This window comes from Berghia stephanieae, chromosome 6 (genome assembly GCF_034508935.2).
Source record: "Berghia stephanieae isolate SIO BIC M18660-M18661 chromosome 6, UCSD_Bste_1.3, whole genome shotgun sequence".
In the NCBI taxonomy this organism is placed as follows: Eukaryota; Metazoa; Mollusca; class Gastropoda; order Nudibranchia; family Aeolidiidae; genus Berghia; species Berghia stephanieae.
The window spans coordinates 22,031,377-22,057,457 of record NC_088365.1 but is presented as its reverse complement, the minus strand read 5'-3'; the positions used below and the strand labels follow the sequence as shown (position 1 = coordinate 22,057,457).

The 26,081-nt window shown below is 37.1% G+C and overlaps 2 protein-coding genes across 7 annotated transcripts in view; one reads left to right on the top strand and one right to left on the bottom strand.

Moving 5' to 3' along the window:
- The window catches only part of LOC144974675 (uncharacterized), a 127,782-nt gene extending 102,960 nt beyond the window's left edge, over positions 1 to 24,822 (bottom strand). For 4 of the 6 annotated variants that reach the window (XM_078917776.1, XM_078917780.1, XM_078917778.1 and 1 more), the window contains exons 1-2: positions 24,685 to 24,811; positions 18,950 to 18,990 (exon numbers count right to left, since the gene is read on the bottom strand). In XM_078917776.1, coding sequence (XP_078773902.1) covers positions 18,950 to 18,990; positions 24,685 to 24,807 — 164 coding nt within the window. In that variant the 5' untranslated portion in view covers positions 24,808 to 24,811. Of the gene's footprint in view, positions 1 to 18,949; positions 18,991 to 24,684 lie in introns of all 6 variants that reach the window. The other 2 variants (XM_078917781.1, XM_078917779.1) reach the window with 1 other exon arrangement.
- A 453-nt stretch (positions 24,823 to 25,275) lies between these two features.
- The window catches only part of LOC144975801 (uncharacterized), an 83,923-nt gene continuing 83,117 nt past the window's right edge, over positions 25,276 to 26,081 (top strand). Inside the window, exon 1 of the mRNA XM_078919988.1 lies at positions 25,276 to 25,435. Coding sequence (XP_078776114.1) covers positions 25,417 to 25,435 — 19 coding nt within the window. The 5' untranslated portion in view covers positions 25,276 to 25,416. The remainder of the gene's footprint in view (positions 25,436 to 26,081) is intronic.

The following is a 26,081-nucleotide window of genomic DNA, read 5'->3' as shown; positions in this document are numbered from 1 at the left end:
GAAAAAAAAAAAGGTTAAAAATGCAACATGGCTGCATGTTATCATTAAAACCGAGTGAACATCATTGATCATTAATCAAATCAAAAGACTTTTAAATGAAATTATACGCTAATGGGACGACAGGATATTGGCGACGATCAATAACTAAGCCTTTGATGAGGCAGTCTCTGACAGGCAATTCAGGTAATCATGTACACAATGTCATACATTTCACCCAACGCATCATTTAAATCAAAACAAGCCTTGCCGGGAGGTTGAAGGGGGAAGGGGGGGGGGGGGGGGGGGGGTTGAAGCAAGTGCTTCTGTTTTCCCCTAAATCACCTCACCCCCCCCCCCCCCCCCAAAAAAAAAAAATAAATAAAAATAAATAACAATTAAATTATTTTTTTTTAAAAACACACAAATAAACATAAATTCTATGAGAAATGCTGATAAGGTAAACCACGACTGATTTGGCCGATGTGCACTAATTTGCAGGTCTGATAACCCAATTCCTTATGGGCTACTTACTTGTAATGGAATAGAACGTTGATTGAGACGGCCGTCAATCGATCTCCTAGCCATATCCTCCAATACGTCATAACATTGTGTCTTTTTCTCATTGTGTCTTTTTCTGTGACGCGGACTAGAATCCTTGCCATATAATTATGTGGTGCTTTCGACTTTAGAGTGCACATTAACCGAGTTTTGGATGATGAGATGATGATGATGATGATTATAACAATAATAATTATAATAGATAACAAATAAAAAATCAACGTCTATTGTTTTGAGACACATGTCAGGTATCTATGTGTATGGTATTCTGGTAATGTTTTTCTAAAACAATCATCCTCAGTAAAACTCAATTGTGTTGAATCTAGTCTTGCGTACAGCTAGCTGTAAAGTCGGCGGTCTTGCATCCTATCATGCAACAAATGTCTCTGGCGCCTGGCGCCAAACTCATTACACAACATACCCCAATCGTAAGCTCATCAAACGTCAAACACGCGCAGGCACTCTCACACGCAAACACACTATATATCACTCACGCACACGCACACACATACACGATGTATATAACTCTCTCCCTTACTCCCGACCCCTTTCTCCCCCCCCCCCCTCTCTCTCTCTCTCTTTCTTTCCTTCTCTCTTCCTCCCACTCTGCCCCCCCCCTCTCTCTCATTCTCTCGTCTACAGTCCTTATTATAAGAGCAGGTACAGGTGAAAGGTATTTTAAACTTGATGAAGAAAAGAAGTCAAAAACATATATACTACCAATACACCCCCCCCCCCACCACCACCAAATCCTGTTCAAATAACCCACTGTAATCTATAGAGTAAGCGACAAGCGGATGTCATCGAATATAGACTAATATAATTGATAGATTTCCCTGACTTCTGATTAAACATTCCTTGTCTTGTTGTAACAGATAAAGTCACGGTCTTATGATTTTGATACATACAGTTGATAAATTAAACGACGGGCATCATAAAATGTTGTTGTCCTTGCAATTGTTATGAATGTGGTGGTGGTGATGACAGTAGTAGCAGTCGTAGTAGTAGGAGTAGGAGTAGTAGTAGTAGTAGTAGTAGTAGTAGTAGTAGTAGTAGTAGTAGTAGTAGTAGTAGTAGTAGTAGTAGTAATAGTAGTAGTAGTAGTAGTAGTAGTAGTAGTAGTAGTAGTAGTAGTAGTAGTAGTAGTAATAGTAGTACAAGAAGTAGCAGCAACGGCGAAAGCAGTTACCGCTGTTGTTAGTAGCAACGATGATGTTATCTATGATAATGATGATGATCAAAATGAATGGATATGTTATGAGTTGAAAGCCCAGTATTACTTAAATGAAAATCAACACACACGTATACACACAAACACTCACACACACACACACACACACACAGAGAGAGAGAGAGAGAGAGAGAGAGAGAGAGAGAGAGAGAGAGAGAGAGAGAGAGAGAGAGAGAGATTAAAGCAATCTAATTGGAAAAGATACTGAAAGTAAAGACGAATAAACGTCATATCTCCATTTGGGAAATTGGAATTCCAACCGTGGGAACAGAATGACGGAAGTATACATAATATCAAACCAATTTACTCACCAATAATAATGTTTTAAACCCATTGTACATCGAGTCTGAATCCATTTCAAAACAACAACAACAACAATACAGTATTCATTCAGACCTGCCTATCTAGTACATACGACGAAAAATTCGTAAAATTGCCAAATTTTGATTCCTATTCAGGAAACGTCATGAGCATTTCTGAGTCATTAAAACTCATTGAAAATGAAAAGTTGATGTCAAAGAGCATAATTAATTTAATTTTTAATTGGGCTTTTTTATATAGCGCAATATCCACTAAATGTGGTCAAAGCGCTTTACAAGGGGTCTCTGGCCAAAAGCAATATTTAAACTGTAAGACGGGACATGATGCCTATTAGGCAACATTACAATTTTCAAGCAGACAGGTCTGCAGTATAAACGAATCGAAGACGAGGAGCATATTGTGATCGACTCGATGTAAAAGCCCAGAGATCTTTAGATAAATCATTATATAGTCTAATGGATATACAAAAGATATAACTTTCCGTGAAATAATAGTAGTCGATACTTCTATTGTAATTGGAAATGTTTCATCCTTATAGGGGGAGAGGAAATGGGTGGGTAGAGAAAGAAAGAAAGAAATATATCATATATATATTAATATATAGTTGGATAAGATCGATATACAAAGATATGACTGATAGACAGATATATAGAAATATATAGACAGAAAGATAGATAGATAGATAGATAGATAGATAGATAGATAGATAGATAGATAGATAGATAGATAGATAGATAGATAGATAGATAGATAGATGGATGGATAGAAAGATAGATAGATAAATAGAAAGCTAGATAGATGGATGGATGGATGGATAGAAAGATAGATAGATACAAGTTGTTATATCACGTGAATATAGATCGCTCCCATTGCAGTTTCAAAAATGTGAGGTTCAAAAGATAAAATTGTAATTACATACATCAATATTATTACCCCCCAACCCCTCCCCCGTTTTGGCCCTAAAACATTTACGTCAAATACTGATCGACTGAAATGACCCCCCCCCCCCCCCCCCCAAAAAAAAAAAAAATAAATAAATAAATAAATAAATAAATAAAATAAAATCATAGTTGTTTTCTTTAAAATCTCAAACCTGAAACTACAAAGAAGTTTCAGGTTTAAGACTGTTTGCCGATTTGATATCAGAAGTAAAACTGCAAAATTAGCTTTCAGTCAGTGTACGTCATTTGAAACTGCAGCTCAACCAAACCTGATCGTAAACCTTATGTTGTCTACCGTGACAACCTTTCTTGACACCAGACGATTTGACGTCTGCACGGAACAACCCGATAGATTGGCCATCTTATGCCAAATATTACTCACGCAGCCCCCCCCCCCCCCCCCCCCCCACACACACACACACATTACTCCAACCTTCTCCATTTCAGTTCGTGTGATTTGCTCGAACAATTAAAAAATTATACGAGTCTTACCTTGGGAAGACGAAGTATGATGATAATTATTCCGTCTCTTAATGCTGAAGGAGTCAATTGGAGGAAGCGCTGCGTCACGTGATCACTATTTAACTCCGAAAAAGCTGCCCACAACAAGTGTGTAGTAATGATAATACACAACTAAACTAAGTACTCTATGAACTTATCCCGCGATAGGTTACACATGTGTAATATATAGCACAATTTCACCGAAAAACAACAATAATACTCAATATAGAATTATAATCATATTAATAGTAAGGGCAAGGGAGGAAGGGCAATTGACTCCTTCAGCATTAAGAGACGGAATAATTATCATCATACTTCGTCTTCCCAAGGTAAGACTCGTATAATTTTTTAATTATTCCGTCTACTTTAATGCTGATAGGAGCCACTTGGAGATTTCAAAGCAGGGCAGGTTTTGAGGATAGTACTGAATTTGCAAAAGATTCCGAATGAGATTCAATGGGCTTTTTATAGAATCGAGCAAAGGTAGACTCCCTTTTCCATCCTGCCGTATTAAGTACATGCCATATATCTACACCCTTAGCTGCTGAAGAACAAGATGCTGATCGTGTGCTGTGTGCTTTAAATATGTTAGTATCCACTCCTGACTTGGTTAGGATAAGTCTAATCCAACGTGACAGTGTATCCTTGGAGACTCCTAAGTGAGGGCTAAGGGTGCTAATAAACAATTTATTAGAAGATCGAAGTGGTCTAGTCCGTTTCAAGTATGCTCGTAGATATGTCATAACACAAATCCGCCTGTCCTCATTAAATGCATGGAGTGTAATAATTGTTTGAGGATTAGAAGGCGAGTTATGTTAAAGCAATTTACTAATATGGAATATAGCTTTGCTATCATGAATAGATAAACAAGATGATTCAATAGTCATGGCATGAAATGATTGGCACCTATGTCCCGTAACAAGAGCACATAGCATAAGAAGTTTGGCTCCTAACATAAAAAGGTTAAGATCACGAGCAGGGGAAAGTGATCTTAAATAATTTAACACAGTAGATATGTCCCAAACAGTAGTGTAACGGGCACGAGTGGGTCGAGAATGAAATACACCTTTCATAATCTACACACTAGCGGATCTGAACCGGTCTCGTTCAATGTTGACACTGCTGACCTCGCTGTATTGATGGCACTGTATCCCAATCCAGATTGAAATAATATTGTCAAAAAAGCTATAGTAGTCTGAACATTTTTACTCATAGGGTCCACCCCATCAGCATCACAAAACTGGATAAATTTCAGTAAGTAACTATTGTACTGTTTTTTGGGTGTTGCGACGCCAACTTTTCATAATTATTTTTAAGGCGTGCTTGGAAACTCCTTGTTTCCGGATTTTTGCCCTGATAAGAGACAAGCCATCAACTTTAGTTTTGGATACAAAGGGTGCACAGCTGCCCTGTCTGATGCCAATGTCAATAGGTGTTTTGAGGCTTTTAGATGGACCGGGGGCGCTATCAGCATAGTCATAAGTTTGGGGAACCAAGTCTGTGTTTGCCAAATTGGTGCTATCACCAACGCTCGCGATACTTTGTCTTGTTGTATCTTTTGTAGAGCCCTGGGGATCATATTGAATGGAGGGAATAAATACACAAATCCAGCCCATAAATGATAAAAGGCATTAATGGCACAGGCAGATGGGTCAGGATATAACGACATATATTTGGGAATAAGAAAATTGGTTCTAGAAGCAAAAAGATCAATTTCTGGATTTCCAAAATGATCACAAAGCTTATTGAACTCTGCTCGATTAAGCGACCACTCAGTATGAATAGATAATTTTCTACTATAATCATCAGCAATGGTATTTTCCACTCCGGGAATATGACATGCTGAAATCCATATTCCCTGGTTTTGCACCATAAAATTAACTCTCGTGTGATGTCATTGCATTTAACTGAATGGGTTCCCCCCATGTTATTAATGTAAGAAACAGCTGTCATATTATCTACTTCTACCCGAATGTGACAATTGGAAATATCTTTGCACAAAGATTGAAGTCCTAAATAAACTGCTTTTATTTCTAGAACGTTGATGTGATCCATCTGCTCTTCTTCCGTCCACATACCCTGTGTGGCAACATCATTCATAATTGCTCCATAGCCATGACCTGAAGCATCAGTTCTCATCACAAAAGAAGGGTTATCTATATGTAATCGTTTCTTACTGTGGACGCCTTCAGACTTCCACCATTCTAATTCAATAAAAGATTGAACTGAAACTTTAATATATCTATCAAAGTTATATACTTAAAATGGCGATAACGCACAAAGGAGTTGAGATGTTTTACATTTAATATCATTCGATACTTTTTCCTCTGCTCACCAGGTATAGCACGTTTCTCCCTAAGGAAAACATTATTAACAAAATCACCCTCCTCCGGTGTACATTTCTGGATAACACCATCCCTTTCATATTGTATTATCATCTCCTGTAAAGCTAACTTTTCATCCTGTTTAAATTGGATAGTATGAGCTGGTTTCATTTGAACAGGAGGGGACAAAAAATCAATTGCACATCCAGAAATACATTGAATAATAAAAGGATCAGAGGTATACATTTTCCAAGTAGATATAAATAATTTAGTTCTGCCCCCATGCAAATGGGTTACCTTATCCTTTAATTCCTCCTTTGAATGTGTGTTGCTTGTGGTGTTGTTTGTGGTTGTTCCATGTCCTTGTATTCCCCCGAAAGGTGTTTGTCCCCCCTCCTTGACCTTTCCATGGTTGACCTTTGCCTAAAAAAGGAAACCTTTTCTGGCCATGGGACGGGTACGGGGAAAATCTCCTTGTGGTTTTTGCCACTCGAATAGAATCGTTCATGTCTTTAATCTTATCTTTAATGTTGCTCCCAAATAACTTGTCACTAACAGGATAGGAAGCGGTACAGAGAGCGTTGAGGTCATCTCTAATTTCACCGCGAAGTGACTGTCTTCTATAAATATCCAAACTATGAGAGGCATTGGTGAGCAAAGCGACTCCATCCGAAATATTTTCCAGTACTTCTTTGTTATCTCCTTTCACCATCTCCATAGCCCTGCAAACAGCAGTAATGCCTTTCATAAGCGATACCTGCACTTTCTGCAAGGATGCGTCCCTCATTCTAGAGGCAGGGGATATCTGTTTAAAAACCTCCTCATTGCATTGGACAACCTCTAGTCTAGAGCAATTTGCTGGCACTGGATATTTTTCAGAGAGAGCAGTAATCGTATCCTTGGCAGACCGTCACATAAAACCTGTGTAACACCAGTTGAAACATTCTCTGCCAGCACCTTCCCTTTCACTTCTGTCCTGCCTACCACATTCTCGAAATATGAGAATGCCTGCTCCATCATCCCTGCATCTCTACTACTGCCTGGCACCATATCAACTGACCGCGAAAGGTCAGCATTACATTCTACATCTTTACTGCCTGACCGCGAAAGGTCAGCATTACTTACATCTTTACTGCCTGATCGCGAAAGATCAGACTCAATGTCATCATTACATATTGGCCGCGAAAGGCCAATATTGACATTAGCATCTTCCTCCTCCATTTCATTAAAACGGTCAAAGGCCTCCTTCATTTGGCTCACCACTGGCACCAATCCCATCAACACACTGAGTTGCTGTTTTATTTCATTAAAGTCCAGTTCACTGCTACCAACGCTACTACTACCAGCACCGTAACTGCTCCCTCCGTTTTCTTTCCTTTACCTTTCCCCTTCACACCTCTTACACTTCCTTTCCCAACACATTCCTTCTCGCTCGCCCCGTCTTTCACTTCACCACCTCCTTTCCCTTTCTTATCGTCCGCTCGGCTACTCTCGATTGTTTCTTTCTCCATCACTGACTCGGAACCAAAAATGGCGTTCATTGTTTGTAAACAAAGGGACCGAGATGGCAGGCGATAAATAGGTGTTAAACTATTGTTTAAAATTGCACAAGTTTTCCGAATATATACACTATCCAGATGAATGAATTCACAACATATAAATTGAACACAATTCCGTTTGAAAATATAGAATAATAATAATATAGAATTTAAATCAAATTGAAGTTGGTGGGCTCCAGTGATCAACGCTAAAGCAACGCTAAAAAGTGGTCACGTGACGCAGCGCTTCCTCCAAGTGGCTCCTATCAGCATTAAAGTAGACGGAATAATCGTTATTGCTGTGTATATACACATACAATCAGTTTGTATTTGTGTGTGTGTGTGAGAGAGAGAGAGAGAGAGAGAGAGAGAGAGAGAGAGAGAGAGAGAGAGAGAGAGAGAGAGAGAGAGAGATTTCATTTAACCCCGATTCCGTCACCGCGAATAACACAAACCTATGGATCACTCACGGGTGACATGATTTAAAAAAATAAAAATAAAATAATATATATATATATATATATATATATATATATATTATATATATATATATATATATATATATATATGCATCACTGACACAAATATTTGACAGATATAGTTGATTATAGTCTATATCTTTGAAAAAAGAAAGAAAGAAAGAAAGAAAGATAGAAAGAAAGACAGCATGAAAGAGAAGAAGAGGAAAGAAAGGAAAGAGTATGACAACACAAAGAGATATGATAAACAATAAGTGCAACTTCTTAGTACATAGTATCCATTCGTACACTCATCATTTCCCCCTCATTCCTTACTCTGCCTACGTGTGTTTTCTTTTCTTTTATTCTCATCTCATCTCTTCTTTTCTCCCCCCGACACAAGTGGTTTAGTTTAACGATAACCTACGCCAAGTTATTCCCATCGTCAAGGTGTATCCTCCAGATAGCCTGGCACTGGCACTGGTATTGGCACAACACGTCTGTACTGGAACTGGAACTGGAAAGGCTACGATTAAACCGTGTCATACTTGCTAATCGTTATTTCATGTTTTGTAACACAAACTCATTGTCATGACACACCTCATTGTGTTCGAGTTTATTATTAATGCTATGCGTTTAGGTAAAATACTCCAGAAACATAACAACCATTAATGATAACAGCACACGAAACTGTGTGTAACCTTACACACTCTTTGTCACTAACAGGTTGTCTAAAAACAATAACAAAGAGCTGAAAGAACTTCGTTCCTTCCATATTTCTAAATCATATTTTGGAATAGTAGGCTGATTCTAAATACGCAGACGCTTACGCGCGCGCACGCACACCCAATCAAAATAACAGGATTAGCAAAACACAATATTAATTCGCAAAGAGAATGTCACAGGCAGCGAAAATATTTCATGAAAAACATTGATATTGTTATGAGTAAGCGAAACACTCACATGAATAGCATCAACACTTTATATAGTTTGATAACAACAAGAGATGAAGTGAGTAGGAAAGTGCCAGAAGACAAAAGAGAATAAAAAACATTTCGCGGCGGTGATGGGGGTTTTAACCCGGGTTCAAACCCCCATCTCCGCCGCGAAAATGTTGTTTTTTATTCTCTATTGTCTTCTGGCACTTTCCTACTCACTTCATCTCTTGTTGTCATCAACATAAGTGCCTGCTCCACTCACTTTTCTGGATTAATAGTTGGATTGAGAGACTTGGATGAGAATTTTATCACTCTAATGGCAGTCCCAAAACAAAATCAAACAGCTGATTGATATCAACCATTCATTTGGTTGTGACCGTATAGATGCTGTGCGCTTGGATAAGAAACTCACAACATTGCCAACCGGAAATATAACGGACGGACCAACACACAAAACCATGTGCAAAAAAAAAAAAAAAAAGTGCAACCTTGAACGTTTATTAGTCTGATTGATACAGTTTAGTGAGAATTTCTCACAAACGTGGATGGCAAAAAAAAAAAAACAAAAAAAAAAGAAAAAAAAAGTGCAACCTTGAACGTTTATTAGTCTGATTGATACAGTTTAGTGAGAATTTCTCACAAACGTGGATGGCAAAAAAAAAAAAAACAAAAAAAAACAAAAAAAGTGCAACCTTGAACGTTTATTAGTCTGATTGATACAGTTTAGTGAGAATTTCTCACAAACGTGGATGGCAAAAAAAAAAAAAAAAAAAGAAAAAAAAGTGCAACCTTGAACGTTTATTAGTCTGATTGATACAGTTTAGAGAGAATTTCTCACAAACGTGGATGGCAAAAAAAAAAAACAAAAAAAAAAAAAAAAAAGTGCAACCTTGAACGTTTATTAGTCTGATTGATACAGTTTAGTGAGAATTTCTCACAAACGTGGATGGCAAAAAAAAAAACAACAAAAAACAAAACAAAACAAAACAAAGACCTGAGTGCGACGTCAACTTCGTTCTATCTATAGATGCTTTGCGCTTGGCTAAGAAACTCACAGCACTGTCATCCAGAACCATGTGTAACATTGAACGTTTATAGCCTGATTGATACAGTTTAGTGAGAATAACTTGAATGGCAACAAAACAAAAAAACAAAACAACAAAAACAAAAAAATCCAGTAACAAAGACCTGCGAGACGTCAACTTCATTCTATCTATATGTTTATGTTTGAGTAAAATAATCACCAGTAGTACGCATGAAATCAACCACAACAACGCACAAAACTGCGTGTCACCTTTAACGTTTATCGTCTGAGAGAATGTGGCGAGAACTAATTACCTAATTGGCAATCTAAACAAATAGCTGAGTAATGCCATCTCCATCCAATAGATAGAACGACATTGACGCCACTTAGCTCTTTGTTATTGTTTTCAGACAACCATTTTGGTGATTCGTTCTCAAGAAATTATATATAAATCAGACGAGAAACGTTCAATGCAACACACAGTCTCGTGTGTTGGTACGTTATATCCGGCTGACCGAAGTTGTGAGCATTATATCAAAAAGTCAAAGCAGTTGGGGAGACTTTTTTGACAAACTGGAGCCCCCTTATCTATCGATAAAAATAAGTAAAATAAATAAATAAATAGACAAATAAATTCACCGACATATTAAAAACAACAAAATCAAAAATGCGTTTCGTCAATGTAAGACTATTGAAAAAAACCCTTTTACAGTCAAATCAAAAATCCTTTCATGATTCGTCACCCCTTTAACATTCATGCATCTTTAAAGCGGTGGCCGATTAAAGATGATCAAATTAAAGGGCGGCAGGTGATTGATCCCCTCCTCCCCCTTCTATTTTCTATTCCCGTGATGGATTGGGGAGACGTTATCATTGGTCTTATCAGACAAACCTGGCCAAAAAGGCTGAATTATTGAAGATGCATGCAAACATCTCTCTTTCTCTCTCACTCTCTCTCTCACACACACATACACTCTCTCTCTCTCACACACACTCTCTCTCTCACTCTCTCTCTCACACACTACTCTCTCTATTCTCACCTCTCCACAATACACTCTCTCTCTCTCTCTCTCTCTCTCTCTCTCTCTCTCTCTCTCTCTCTCTCTCTCTCTCTCTCTCTAATACACAATGTACATATCATACTAATGTCACATCAACGGTCGAAATTTCGAAGTTTTCATTTCATAGTCAATATAGTTGTATGAGGCTAGCGGTACTTGCGAAACTTGAAGGTCATCGGATTCCACCATCAGCCGTATCCGCTCCAAAAATGTTGATGTCACAAAAGGATGCTTTAAATTGTACATAATTCCGAACAAATACAGAAAGATAGATATATAGATAACTATATAGATAGGTAGATAGATAGAGAGAGAGAGAGAGAGAGAGAGAGAGAGAGAGAGAGAGAGAGAGAGAGAGAGAGAGAGGGCGGGGATGGAGAGATGGAAAGTGAGCTAAAAGCAAGATTCATTGTCAACTCCCCGACAAAACTCGCACTTACTTATAATAAACGGAGCTCAACAAAGCAGAAACAGACAGAGATGTATTAATCTAGGTGAAAAATGCAATTACAAAATATCTAGGCTAATGTTGGTTTACCTCATTACAAAAATCTACCGGAGAGAAAACGCACGCGTATAATAACTAGAACACGGATAAAAAAAGTTTACGTCATCTTTTAACACAACGTTAAATCAAGGTGAGCGGTGCAACAGCAACAGACAGCACCTCCATGTGAAATTTAGGAAATGTCGCATAAAGGGGTTTAACCCTCTCCTTACCACCGAGTGGAAAATCGTCACATTTGTTACGATGCAACCGTCACTTTTCTCATCCAGATTTCATTTCTTTTTTGTTATAGCTATAAAAACGCGACATCCTGTAGTAGAGCTCATATGTGACCCATCGTTTCAAAACGGTATTATGTCGGAACGAACCAGATTCTTAAAAGTCGAATTTAATGTTAAATTGGTCAAAAATATAAATTGTTGGCATTATCACCCTAAAATATGGTATCCATTCTCCTCAATAAAACATAAAAACTCCACACAAGTCTGATATTTCTGGCTATAAATTCATTTTTCAACATCTTAACCAACCCGATTTAATACCGTTTTGAGGCGAAGGGTCACATATTGTCGAACAATATTATGTATAGAATGTGCTTGTTGCTTTTCTGTTTGAGTAAGAAATGTCTGTTATTTTTGTGTTGGGTGTGTGTCAAGTTTTAGGGAAAATTCTGAAAATGGCTGGTAAGGAGAGGGTTAAGAACGTCTCCCGCGGGGTTTCTTTATTGATGGTATGCGTAAAGGAAAATATCCACCAGTTCTGCCCATCACATTACATCGTGACGACACACACACTCGTGACCTTTAACATTCACAGTCTCGATTGATAGAATTCAGTGAGAACTCATCACTCATCTGGAGGTCTAAAAACAACAAAGAGACGGATGACGTCAATTCCATTCATTCTACAATAGATAGAATGAAGTTGACGTCACTTAGGACTTTGTTATTGTGTGTTTTTGCCATCCGCGTTTCTGAGTAATTCTCACTAAACTGTATTAACCTGACTATAAACGTTCAAGATTACACATAGTTTAGTGTGTTGGTCCGTTATACTTCAGGATGGCAATGTTATGAGTTTCTTAGCCAATCGCATCTAATATCAATACTACCATCTAGTTTATGTGATGTCATAGGTCACGTTATACTAGTCATGGATGGCAATGTTATGAGCTTCTTAGCCAAGCGCATAATATCTATAGATTAGTTTATTGATCAAGCGGTAGAACAGTGGGTAATTTACCCAGACACAAACCATCGACAGTAAAACCCGTGTAGTACACTATATTTACCAATCACTGCCATTGTTTACACTATGACGACTGCCCGAGAGGCGTGGTTATCTAGGTGTCTCCAGTGCTGATGGATTTCCTCGGATCCGCGATTTTGCTTTCAGATGAGGAATTTCCTCCTTTACAAAGCTGTTATTTTCCTCAATCAGATTTTCTGGCTTTGAGAGATTTGATATGTAGTGGAACAAACTGGTGCAGTTTCCCCACTATCCAGAAGATAGAGTAGTTTATCATCTCAATGGCTCTAAAAGTGGTGGTTAGTGAAGTAAACAAAACCATTCATAATTTTCCTCTTTTTTCCCTTTTTGTCACCATCAGCACCGTGTCTATTCCATAAACGGCCTGACTGAATCAAAATCGATCACATTATTAACTATCTTGTCAAATCCACCGGGGCTAAACCGATTGATCAAAAGTCAACTTTAAGAAACAGGATTGCCAGATCAACAATTGAACACAGAAATGCCAAACAAATAAGATAAAAGATGCCAAATGTGTAGTATCTAGAGGTAACCTATTTCCTAATCAAAAACACATAAAAGAGTTTTTTCTTAGCCCGATACCATGAAAAACAAAACCAAACAAAACATGAACACACGCAACTCAAAATACTGCAACGGAGTAATAGGTATGCCCTTTGCACCAAAGACCATCTCTCCCAAATAGAGAGCCGATGTGCAATTCTGACAAAGTACTATACCATAACCTACTTCACCCGTGACTGTCGAAACCCAAAAAACATGAATGCAAGACGGTGGCTGACATTTTAACCCGCAAGACCAAAAACTGAGCAAAGGACCACCAGAAGAAGGCAATGATAGTCAATTACTTGATTTACACAGAAGGCTATGTGGTCTTATGGTATGACACTCGCTCTCGGATCGGAAGGTCCTGGGTTCGAGCGTCACTCGACGCATAGTTGAGTCCTTGGAGAAGGCTCTTTACTCACATTCTCTCATCGTACTCAGATGTAAAATGAGTACCTGGCCGTTAACAGCGTTGTCTCTGTCCCAAAAATTTGTAATATCGCCTGACAAGCGTCATGTCTCGTCCTACAAGTTATGTGTTGCTGTTGGCCAGGGACCCCGTGTAAAGCGCTTTGAGCACGTTTAGTGGATATTGCACTATATAAAAGCTCAAGATGATAGAGTGAAAAACGCCAATAAAGAAAAAATACAACTACACGAACATCTCTCTAAACCGGGTAGGGTTCCAATACAATATCTATCATTGCCATAAACCTGAAAACCCGTGGTTCTCTACACTTGTCTTTGAACAAGAATAATTCATTTCATCTGCATTACTGTAGTACTCTCTCTTGTCACAATTTGTGTCTTGTGAACAGACGATCTGCTTTCTATGTACACGCGAGCCCATAATCTCAGTACGAATAATGTGCTGTTGTCTGGATGGACTTTCAGACCAGATATCAAGGATGGTGTTGGAATTTATCTCCGTTTCGTTAAAGTCACCCATTCACACACCCCCCCCCCCCCCCCCCCCCCCTCCTCCTCCCCTTCCTTTCTACATACGCGTCAAAATGAAAATTATTATTTTAATTTTTTTTCTTATGCTTTGGGCGATGATATAACCAGACTTTAAAAAGTTAAAATAAATAAATTTAACTACATAAATAAATAAAAGCCGCTGCATTTTGACTACCGCTGATAATTTACAGTATACTTTCCGTCCTAAACGACATACAACTTTTCAAAAAAAGACATATTTAGAAAGGAAATAAAAGAAATACAGAACCAAAACAACAACAACAAAAAATTACAAGACCGCGAGCGACTCTGCCTTCCAGACTCGCCCAACGACAAATAACCACAGCATGATTATAGTATTTAAACAACTGGAAACCTTAATCGACCACCAACCAAAAGACAACACGATAGATAACCAGTCAGACATTGATTCAAAATAAAACCGTAAACAATACAATAATTGGTGACAGTAACAGCAACAGTTACAGCCGCCCTACGCTGACAAAAGAACTTTTTTTTCTTTCCTTCTCCATTCATTGGCCAGAAAAGAAGATTTATTTCTTGATATGGATAGACTGTGACGTCACTCAACCTGTCAACAATAAATGAATTACAACAATAATAATAGAAATAATAATAATAACAAATAATAATAATAATAATAATAATAATAATAATAATAATAATAATAATAATAATAATAATAATACTACTACTACATACTAACTACTACTACTAATAATAATAATAATAATAATAATAATAATAATAATAATAATAATAATAATAATAATAATAAAACAAGGGTGGTTTGTCAGAGTAAGGCAGACCAGCGGTGATTGCCGTCACTTATTGTGTGCGGTGTCAGACAGAATATGACGTGTTGTCTTATTATTTATTTTCCTTCCTTTCCTCCTTCAAATCTATTTTAAATCGATGAAAGTTTTTTTTTTGTGCTTTCCACTTCAATCCATGTTTTCGTAAGTCTTATGACATGTTTCCACTTTTACCCCTATCTGACATACATCGAAACACAGTTTACAGATAGAACGACGTTGACGGCACTCGAGTCTTTGTTATTGTTTTTTTTTTTTTTTTTTTTTTTTTTTTTTTTTTTTTGCCATCCGCGTTTATGAGTAATTCTCACTAAACTGTATTAATCTGACTAGAACGATCATGGTTACACATAGTTTTGTGTGTTGATCCGTGATAGTTCCGGATGGCAATGTTGTGAACTTCTTAGCCAAGCGCATACTATCTATATAAGCAAAGGATGCATGAACATTATTTTATAAATCACAAAAATAAATACAACAACGATCGAGATGTGTTTGTCATATGTAAATGTGTCTTTTTGTAAGTGTACAGCTGAAGAAGAAGAAGAAGAAGAAGAAGAAGAAGAAGAAGAAGAAGAAGAAGAAGAAGAAGAAGAAGAAGAAGAAGAAGAAGAAGAAGAAGGAGGAGGAGGAGGAGGAGGAGGAGGAGGAGGTACATTGGTGGGGGCAGCGTGGCTCAGCGATATGGTCTTTGCTTCGTATCCGAAATGTACCGAGTTTGACTCTCCGCCGCGCCGTACGACCTTGAGCAGGTCACTTAGCCACAACTAAGTCTGCATCACTGCCTTGTGTTATTCCAGTCTTAGAATAGACCATGAAGACAAATTTCTCCTCGAGTATTAATAAAGGAAGTTAATTTATATTATTAATACCGAGGCGATTGAGAATTCATTGACTCCCGAGTCTAATTGTTGATATAGCTCATGGTAAAAACAGACTGAGCTCTCTCTCGAGTCGTAATCAAAATCGTGGAATCACCATGACAAACAGAACTGAGAGAGAGAGAGAGAGAGAGAGAGAGAGAGAGAGAGAGAGAGAGAGGAGAGAGAGATATCGCGTAATGATTAAAATGACAGATAATCATTGTGTGATACACAAAATACAAGAACGGATAACATTATAGCAGTCAAACAAAAGAAACAACAAACAACGTCACTAGCTGAGAAGATGACACGACGGGGTTGGAATGTAATATCTGATTTGATGGATTTACCGGTGCAGCGTTTTCAAAATAATGGATTTGTAAATGTCTTACTATGCCAAGCGATGTGTGTATGCTTATAAAATAGAGAAAGAAAAAGAAAGAAAGAAAGAGAGAGAGAGAGAGAGAGAGAGAGAGAGAGAGAGAGAGAGAGAGAGAGAGAGAGAAGGCAAAAAACAAAAGAAAGAGAGAGAGCTAGAAAGATACCAGAGGAGAGAGAGAGAGAGGGGAGAGAGAGAGAGAGAGAGAGAGAGAGAGAGAGAGAGAGAGAGAGAGAGAGAGAGAGAGTAAACAAAAGGTATTGATTGGATCTTGAAATAAAAAATGCTTTTGTCACCCAAAAACACCCCATCGACCAGATAGAGATAAAGGCACACACACACACGCACAGCAAAGAGCAATCACAGCCACCAACCATGTCACAGTGACAATAAGTGGCGTAAAATTGTCATATAGGATGGAAATAACATCTCCAAAATTACAGGGTGCCCGCGGTATTCAATGCTATTGTTATTATGACGAGTAGGAAGACAAACACGCAGTGGCGAGGATACCAGTCAATACTCTTGACTTGATCATAGAAATGAAGCTATGCCGAAATGGGCCGAAACCACGTGTAGAGCAGAGCCGAAACCATAATATTAAACAAACAAGCAAACAAACACACACACACACACATAACCAAAACGAACATTAACTATAAAAGAAAGAATAAATTAAAAAATAAATAAAGAAATAAATAGGAGTATATCCTATCGGTGATGCGGTGGTAAAGCCCACGAATTAACGAGTTACATTTTTGGGTTTTTTTTTAATACAATCATCCTCTCTAACTTCTATCGTCGGATACTGCAATAGATAACACCAACTCCACTCAGATCCGTCACACATATTTAAAAAAAATTTAATAAATAAATAAAACAAAAACAAACAATGTTCTTAAAGTACTCTATCAGCAATAAAAAATGTTCATTTACCCACATTTTAACACATACAAACAATGTTAACAAAAGAAGGAGAGTAACCCCCCCCCCCCCCCCACTACCCAACAAAACTAACCGTAAACCGTACAAGATTTTAGGGGGAAAAAATACAATATGAAAAGAGTAAAAGTATAGTGCCAGACAAAGCAGAAGAGAAATAATTTTTTTTTTAATAAAAAAATTAAGCTTGCTCAGACAGCTTCGTTGTTATAATAATAATAATAATAATAATAATAATAATAATAATAATAATAATAATAATAATAATAAATCTTTATTGTCCCCAAAAAAGTGGCAATTTGTCATTTGGTTACACATTTATAACAATACAATATTGACATAGACAAACTCACACAAGATGCACACTAGTAACATAGTAGTTATCGTAAAAAACAAAAAAAAACAAAAAACGGCATCAACAACATATTATTTGGTGAATCTTGCTGCTATCACTGTTAGGGTACATCAGAGTTACGCGGGAGTCGGAAGAACTAAAACCCTCCATACAACGAGAATTACAATCCAAGGTGAACTGTATATCCACCCTGATTACAATTCATTGAAACGTAAAATGAAACCATCCACAACCAGCGCTCAAAAGAAAAAGAAACGACGGCAAGGGAAACAACTCATGATACTCTATCCTGATTGGCAAATTCATTTAAAGTTATCTCCCTTGCAAATCCATTTTTTAAGTGGTTTCCCTTAGTACGGGAACACAGTCAAACAACAATAAGCATTTCAAATATGTTAAAATCACCCCAAAGAATTCACTCATGGTAAACATTTCAATGGAAGTATAATTGACAAGGATGGAGGCACGGAAGCAGAGGTGAAAGCACGAATAGGAAAGGCACAGGCTGCATTCACATCTTTGAACAGAGTTTGGAGAACTAAAGATATCTCCCTTCAACTAAAGCTAAGACTTTTCAACTCAAACGTGAAGTCTGTCCTACTGTATGGATGTGAAACTTGGAACGCATCACAGGCATGTATAAGGAGGGTACAGATTTTTGTAAACAGGTGCATGCGTAAGCTACTCAGAATAAAATGGATGGATAGAATAAAAAATGAAGAAGTATGGAAAAGAACACAGCAGAAACCAGTAGGAGAGGATATAGGAAGAAGACGATGGAGGTGGATTGGACACACGCTTAGAAAGAATGACTCAACTATAACAAAGAAAGTATTGGACTGGAACCCTCAGGGCAGAAGATCAAGGGGAAGGCCACGAGGAACATGGAGAAGAATTAAAGAAGCTGATATACAGAGAAGTGGTAAGACCTGGAATGAGATAAAAAAGTTGGCTCAGGATAGAGAAGGATGGAAACTGTTTGTCTGTGGCCTATACCCTGACCCAGGGTGAAAAAGGCAATGATGATGATGAAACATTTCAATCTGAAAACAAGCAGCATACTCCAATCCCTCCCCCTCCCCCCAAAAAAACACCAAAAACCAAAAAACCTCGAAAAACAAACAAACAATGACTTAAACAGGTAAATGAGAGGTTAGAAACAAAATAAAAAAATAAAAAAAGGTATATTTGTCATTTCAAAAGTTTAACTTATTCAGGAAATTGAAGACAAATAGAGAAAGCTATTCATTGATGTAAAGATATTCAATTTTCACAAAATGATGAAAGTTCACGCTTGATATGTCCTAGCTAAAAGGTTTGTGAGATGAGCACGATTATCCTAGCTTTACAGATGTCCATTAGGTCAATTCAACAACAACAAAAAAAAAAAGAATCGAAGGAAATATGGACATACCTTTTATAGACGAACAAGGATCCTTCAATTCCAGTCAAGTTCTGTAACGCAAAATAAAATAAATAAGTGAGAGGGGAAAAAATGACTACATTACATCATAGTAACTTGATATTAAATTCTGTTAATGCTATTTAAAGTAATTCAACCTCCTGATAAGGAAACTTTTCGCGACCAATGATGAGTACCATTATCTCTGATCCATAACAACTAACGCAAAGAAGAAGAAGAAGACTGACCCAAAACTAAGCCAAACGTAGGATTATGTGCACCCGTTTACACCTTTATCCATCTACTACAATCCAGGTGTAAATCCAGAACACAAGGTTAAATTCTGTATTAAGCTTTGAACATTAAAAAAAATTCTTATAAATGTATATCAACAACTGCCACACATTGGAACAATTCCAATCACATGAACACACCAATGTACTTTTTTGTAGCATCAGACAACTACATCCTAACTCCACGATTAATAAACCAAACAGCAAAAGCTGCTTTACACTCTAGTTTCTCGTTGAACTGTCCTCTACCATAGCACGCCAGACCTGCCAAATCGAAATCTTCAAATTTAGTCATTTTTATATCAATTTTTAGTAATTTTACAAGGAAATCCGTAATTTCTGAAATTTTGTACAAACAACCACAATATTATTATAGTAGTAGTAATAGTAGCAGCAGCAGTAGCAGCAGCAGCAGTAGTAGTAGTAGTAGTAGTAGTAGTAGTAGTAGTAGCTGTTCTGTTTCTCCTTATCAGCAAAATAATTATTTAAGTATTACTAAGAATACTAAAAATCGTAATCTTCCATAAACTTTTGTATTTGACCATGAAATTTGTCTAAAATCCGTAACATATGACAGGTATGGCATGCAATGTAACACAGACAGACATTCTGCATTTGCAAGTCATGTTAATAAGTGTGGATGGGAGGAATCGGTCAGACCAACCCTTATCCACCAGAGCAACCGCTATTAGAAGATGACATAGATTTTCAGAATTTACTTTGGCAAACCTTAAAGCAACTGCTCTAGAAAACTAAAGCCAAGTATTCGATAGAAAGAAGAAAAAATGTAAATCATCCAAGAAAACCACAATCTATAACTGTAACACTGAAATAAATTTAAAACAAAGACTGATTGAGTATCAAAACTACAATAGAAAATAATATGACTATTGATATCCTACCAAGCAAAGTTAATAACAAACAGACTAGAGAGGTCAGCCTGTTGTTGCAACTTTAGTACTTCAAAAATGATGGTTAAATTCAATCCTAAATTTTTGTTAAAAAGCCAGTATTTCCAACTTATTAAACACCATGTACAAGGAAATGCATTTATTTGCATATAAACAAAAATAAAATCTGAAACAAACAATCCAAAAGCTACTTTTAAATCTTAGCAATTTCCTAATTTCCACAATGCGCCCACTGACTCAAAGAAATTAACAAAGGATGAGCATAATTTGAGACAGAGTCAGATTACACGAAGGGGAAAAAGATGGCTGTTACAAAGAATGGGTGAAATATAATTTCTTTATAATACTATAACTATAGAGTGCACATCAAAATGTTGTTGTTCTCTTAAAAGAGCAAGGAACTGATTTTTTCAGTTCAAGTCCGCACTAGATTATTTTCACTGTGATCATTTGAAAGAATCAATAAATCCATTCAAAACTGAAAGGAAGTCTTCCAAGTATTTTAAAATTGAAATTTGATTCGTATTGACCCTGGGTTTAAGTTAAGTAGTTTGTTAAGGTGTTTGCCACTCTAAATACTGATAGTGACAGTCTGTACCTTGGATCAATACTGACTTATATCATGAAGTGCCCAGTCTGACTAGATCAAACACCCTATAGTTTTTACAAATCACTTTCGTTTCATTATAAAGACTCCTCCTAACTCTCCTAAAGGACAACTACACAAATTGTCAGATTTATGTTTGCGAAAAGATAGGGCACAAGATGAAGACAACAATCATCACAACCAAACCATCAACCCACTGAAAATGGTCATGTTGTGACACCATTAATGAATCGCAGTGTCTGTGTAAACTTTAAACTTGAGCTTTTATATAGCGCAATATCCACTAAACGTGCTCCAAGCGCTTTACAACAGGCCAACAGCAGCACATAACATGTAGAACCTGACATGACACCTGTTAGGTGATATTACAATTTTTTCCAACAGAGACAAAGCTGTTGACGGCCAGGTACTCCTTTACACCCATTAAAGGCGAGATTCGATCTTACTAATGACCAAACACCAGATTTCTCTATTATCAAACAAAAAGCAATTGAAGCCCGAGTCTCTTACTGCTGTCTTGGTGGAAATGATTTATACTGCAATTACAATAATATGCAAGGAGACTATTATCAAGGAAGAAAAAAAATCAGTTTGACTATTAAGTGGTTAAAATAGTTGCCTGAGACACACACTGTGAAGCACTCTTTGTGACACTCCTATGTACTACATCATCAGACGACTCATCATCTCTCTCATCATCCCCGATGCCCCCTCTTTACAAATTATGGTGTCTCTGGTCATAATGTCATCTCCTCCCCTTACCACACCATGGTAAAACGAAAACTGTCTGCTTGGTTTACAAAAATTTGTCTCTCACTTGGCTAATAGATTATGGGTGCCAGCAGGAAGAAGTGCTGAAATCTGAAACTAAAATATCAACACTTTGCCAAACCTGAAAATGTTCCTACTGAAAATGCGGCCTAAACTTTACTCTTATTTCATCACCGTTTTTATACCATTATTAAATTTTTTTATTATTTTACCCAAAACACTGAAACCGGAGGTATTTGACTTTGAGATATCACGAAACTGGAAAACCAGCTCCCATGTAATAGATTCAAAACCAAGACATCGGGTAATAGGTGTCTGATGCCAATTGATACACAGGTGTCGTTAATTGAACAGAATTATACACGAGACACCACAAAGTGAGTGTAGGATGCAGAGCAGTACAGTGTCAGAAATTTGTTGAGTGCCACCCGCTATCAGGCTGGTAGTGTAATAGTAATAGTAAGGGTATTACTCACAAGTGCTTGACACCTTTGGTGAAGTAAGCATTTCAAATGTTTACAGGGCTATATTTAGCCACCTACAACAATGGATAAATCTTGGTTTCAAAGTGATACAGTTCGAATTAATGCTCAGTGTTTTTATTTCAAAACTAAGTGTCTCAAGTTTGAACTGTTTCAACGTCGTCTCATTACAGACTACCAGATGGCCAGAGCTCCTTGTAGCCAATTTCAACTTCAAACATGGTCACCTAGAACCTCACAAGGTCATATAGGCCTACTACAAACAAATCAACCCCTTGAAAAATTCATTCAATTATGAAAAACAAAAAATCGAATAGACTAGACATTTACTTTTGAAAAATAAATTGATAATAGAAACATAATTCTGTCTGAAGCCAATTTAGCCGGGCATGCGTTACTTTTATAAAACGGTCAAGGATCGGGGGTTAAGACCAAGATCTCCCATTATAACTTCTGCTTAACTATCGCTTATGAAAGTGTACATTTTCCTTGGGAGACATTCCAAAAGCTCCTTCATCCCCAGTATTCTTTCAATTTGTATTTTCACCGTTGATCTTTTGTCAGGTGTTTATTTATTCAATGTGTCATCATATAGAAGCAAACTTCTAGAAAACTAGAACAAACTTTGATAGATTTGTGAAAGTTTAAAATTTCCTAATTTGACCATTGTTTTGATATGTGAGGTATTGAAAGGTAGTGCAAAGCAATCCAAGGGTTGTTTTTTCTATTAGGGTTAGCTCGAAATCGGAGGATTTTTTTCCTAACTATTAGGGTTAGTTAAAGGTACTAGGTTTTATTTCTTCTTGGGGATAGTTGAGGGAATATTATTTGAGTTGTTTCCCTTTGTATGAGCTTTTGGAAATTGGGAAGGCCTCCCTTTTCCTTTATAACGTTCACATACACAGGCAAATTGAAAATGAAGCCTACAAATTCAATTTAAAAAAAATATGCCTTTTCGCCACGGGTCACAGTGCAATGCCTTAACCACTCGGCCACTTCGATAAGCTGGAATTTTCATTTAACAAACAGTTCTTTTCAGATGTTCAGTTTCAGTTTCAGTTGAATTTGAATCACCTGAACTGAACGGCTACTCACTTCATCTTCTGGCACTTTTCTATTCACTTCATATCTTGTAATGTTCTGACACACAGTGAAGCACTCTTGTGCACTCCACTACTTTTCGAATAATAAACACTCCCATCATCTCCATCATCCCGATGCCCCCTCTTTACAATTATGGTGTCTCTGGTATATTGCTCGTTGAGATCATTGCATGGTAAAAGCGAAAATGTCATTATTGGTTTAAAATTTGTGTCTCATCCTTGGCTATAGATGGGTGAGAGGAGAGAATCTGTAAATCTGAATATAAACAATACTTTATCCTGTAAATGTGTGCTCACTGAAAGCGGCCAACTCTTACCTCTTATGCGAGTATCGTTTAACCATATAAATTTTCGTAACCCCCAACCGCCGAAAACGGTTATTTTGACTTTGGATATCTCAAACTTAACACCTTCCATGTAATAGTTCAACAAAAGTGCGGTCACTCCTGTTCCCTTAATTACAAGGTTAATGACCATAATAACACGAGACACCAAAAGTAGTGGTGTATCAGAAGTAGTGGTTAGAAATGTGTTAGTGCACCTGCAACAATTAATAGCAAGTAGGGTGTACGACAAGCTCGGCCTTGGTGAGAAGCATTCAAATGTAGGGCTATATAGCCACCACAACAATGATAATCTTGGTTTAAATGAAACAGAATTTATGTGTTTTTATTTCAAACGTAAGCCCAATTTACCTGTCAAGCGTAGTTCTCATACCAATAGTACCAGATGGTCCAGAGCTCCTTGACCAATTTCAACTCAAACATGGTTATCTATACTTCTCAGGTCATATTAGTCTACAACAACTCTACCCAAAATTCCTTCCAACTATTTGAATAAAAAATACACTAACATTTACTTTGAAAATAAATTGATATGTATCTAATTTATGTCTGGAGCAATTTGCCGGTAAGCTTACTTGCTGTAAAACGTCAGGATGGGGTGTAGCAACGATCTCCATATAACTTCTCTAAAACTATGGCTGAGAAGAGGTTCATTTACTTTGAGTTCGAAAACATTTTTCATGTCCAGTGATTCTCAACTATCGTTCAACCTGACTCTTTGCCAGGCGGAAGTTCGTGTCATCAATTAGAAGCAAACTTCTAGAAAACACCAACAACTTGAAAGATTTGTAATTTTATATTCTCCTAATTTGACCATTTCTTATTGTAGTATTACAACATAGTGCAAGCAACTCAGTTTGATTAATTTCCTATACTAGCCGAAATCGAGATTCTTTTTCTAATTATATGTTTAGTTGAAGGATAGGTTATTTCTTCTTAGGGATAGTGGGGAAAATTAGTTTTTCGCTTTGATGGTTTAGAGAATTGGGAGCCTCCGTTTCATAAGGCAGTCAATCACAGAAATTGAAAATGAAGTATTATTGTGAATTTAAAAAGACAATATGCCCTGCCAGGCGAGTCGTAATCCTTAAGCGCAGGCCCACCACCAGCGCGAAAATTTATTTATTCTTTTCGATGTTCTGCTTTCATTTCTTAATTTGAGTACTTAACATCAGCTATCACACCTCGTAACACACCTAAACACAAACTAGAAACAATTTACAAATAATACCTTACCCATTTTCCCATCTCAGTAGAAAATTTATACAGTGCTACAATCAATGCTTTATCGATGATTTCGGTAATGTAAGGATCCCTTTGCTGCAGAGCAGCAAGATTTACTCTAGTTGCCTCCGCCATCTTGATTTATGTTGTGCAGGATCGCACAAACGGTAGACTAGCTTCGCAGCTAAATATAATCTGAATTGAATTAATTAATAGGAATGAAAAAAAATATATATTTCTTAGCATTTACCAAATGATTTAATATTAGTATTCAAAAACTAAAAGCACGATTTACTTAAGACATTTTTTCCTTTCATGTAAACATTCTAAAATTTGACCCTTGATTAATGCATTACGGGTGTTTACCGTAATTTTAAAAATTTAAAGTGATAAACGGACGGGACATTATTAAAGCCACTTTTTCAACAAATAACAATGAATAGTTTGATTTAGTTTTCATTAAATTAAAATGACACATTGATGATGTCAAATGATTATCTCTATCCAAATAAATGGGGTGTTTACAAAATACCAACCGACGGATAATATCGATTGGCACAAGCGAGGGTTCAGCGCAAAGTGAAACTTATCGAAGATTTGGGTTGGCACCAAGGTACCCGGATGAAAAATAAATCTCAATAAATTTTTCCGTGTTATTCTGGATTATATTTAATCATGAATCTGAGAAAACCATGATATAGGATTTTATAATCGAAGGAACTACCCCATTTTGTGTTCCTGATTATGGCGACCACGCCAAAAGGTGAGTAGAACCGTTACCTTTCTTTCGTTGATTGGCTGACAAGCCGCGATTCTCGGTCCGCTAGTCTACTCGTCAGCACACATGATGCATGCACGTTCGTTCAGACGTGAGTGACAGTTAGTGCTCACTCTCCACCAGCACCATGGATTAATTTTGTGAGCCAAAATTATGTGTCTTTTCTACCCGAATTATGGATTAATGATGCAGGAGCTGGTCTCAGCTTCTAACACGAAACCAAAGATAAATCTATTGTGTCAAATGGACACCTGTAGTGGCTATTATTATAGTGCGATTGTATTGATGTGCTGTGTTCTATTGTGTAGCATTGGGCTTTATTGATTACACTACAAGATTTCATAGACAGAGGAGCCGTTAATTTGCCTCGGAATGCAAAGTAGGTTGCACTTTGATTTTTTAATAAAATTTAATAATGGATGATCTTTTGAAAGAAATATAGGTTTGAAATGTTTAATTCATCTTTACTATGCCCCCCCCCCCCCCTCGCGATTCCTTATTCTTACGTAAAATTCGCAATATTTCCACCATCATAATTCTAGTTTTCTCGGCCTTTTTAATTTGATTAATCAAAATATATTAGATGAAATGTCACTCAAGTGTTTCATCTGAGATCAAGTAAGTAGGCCGT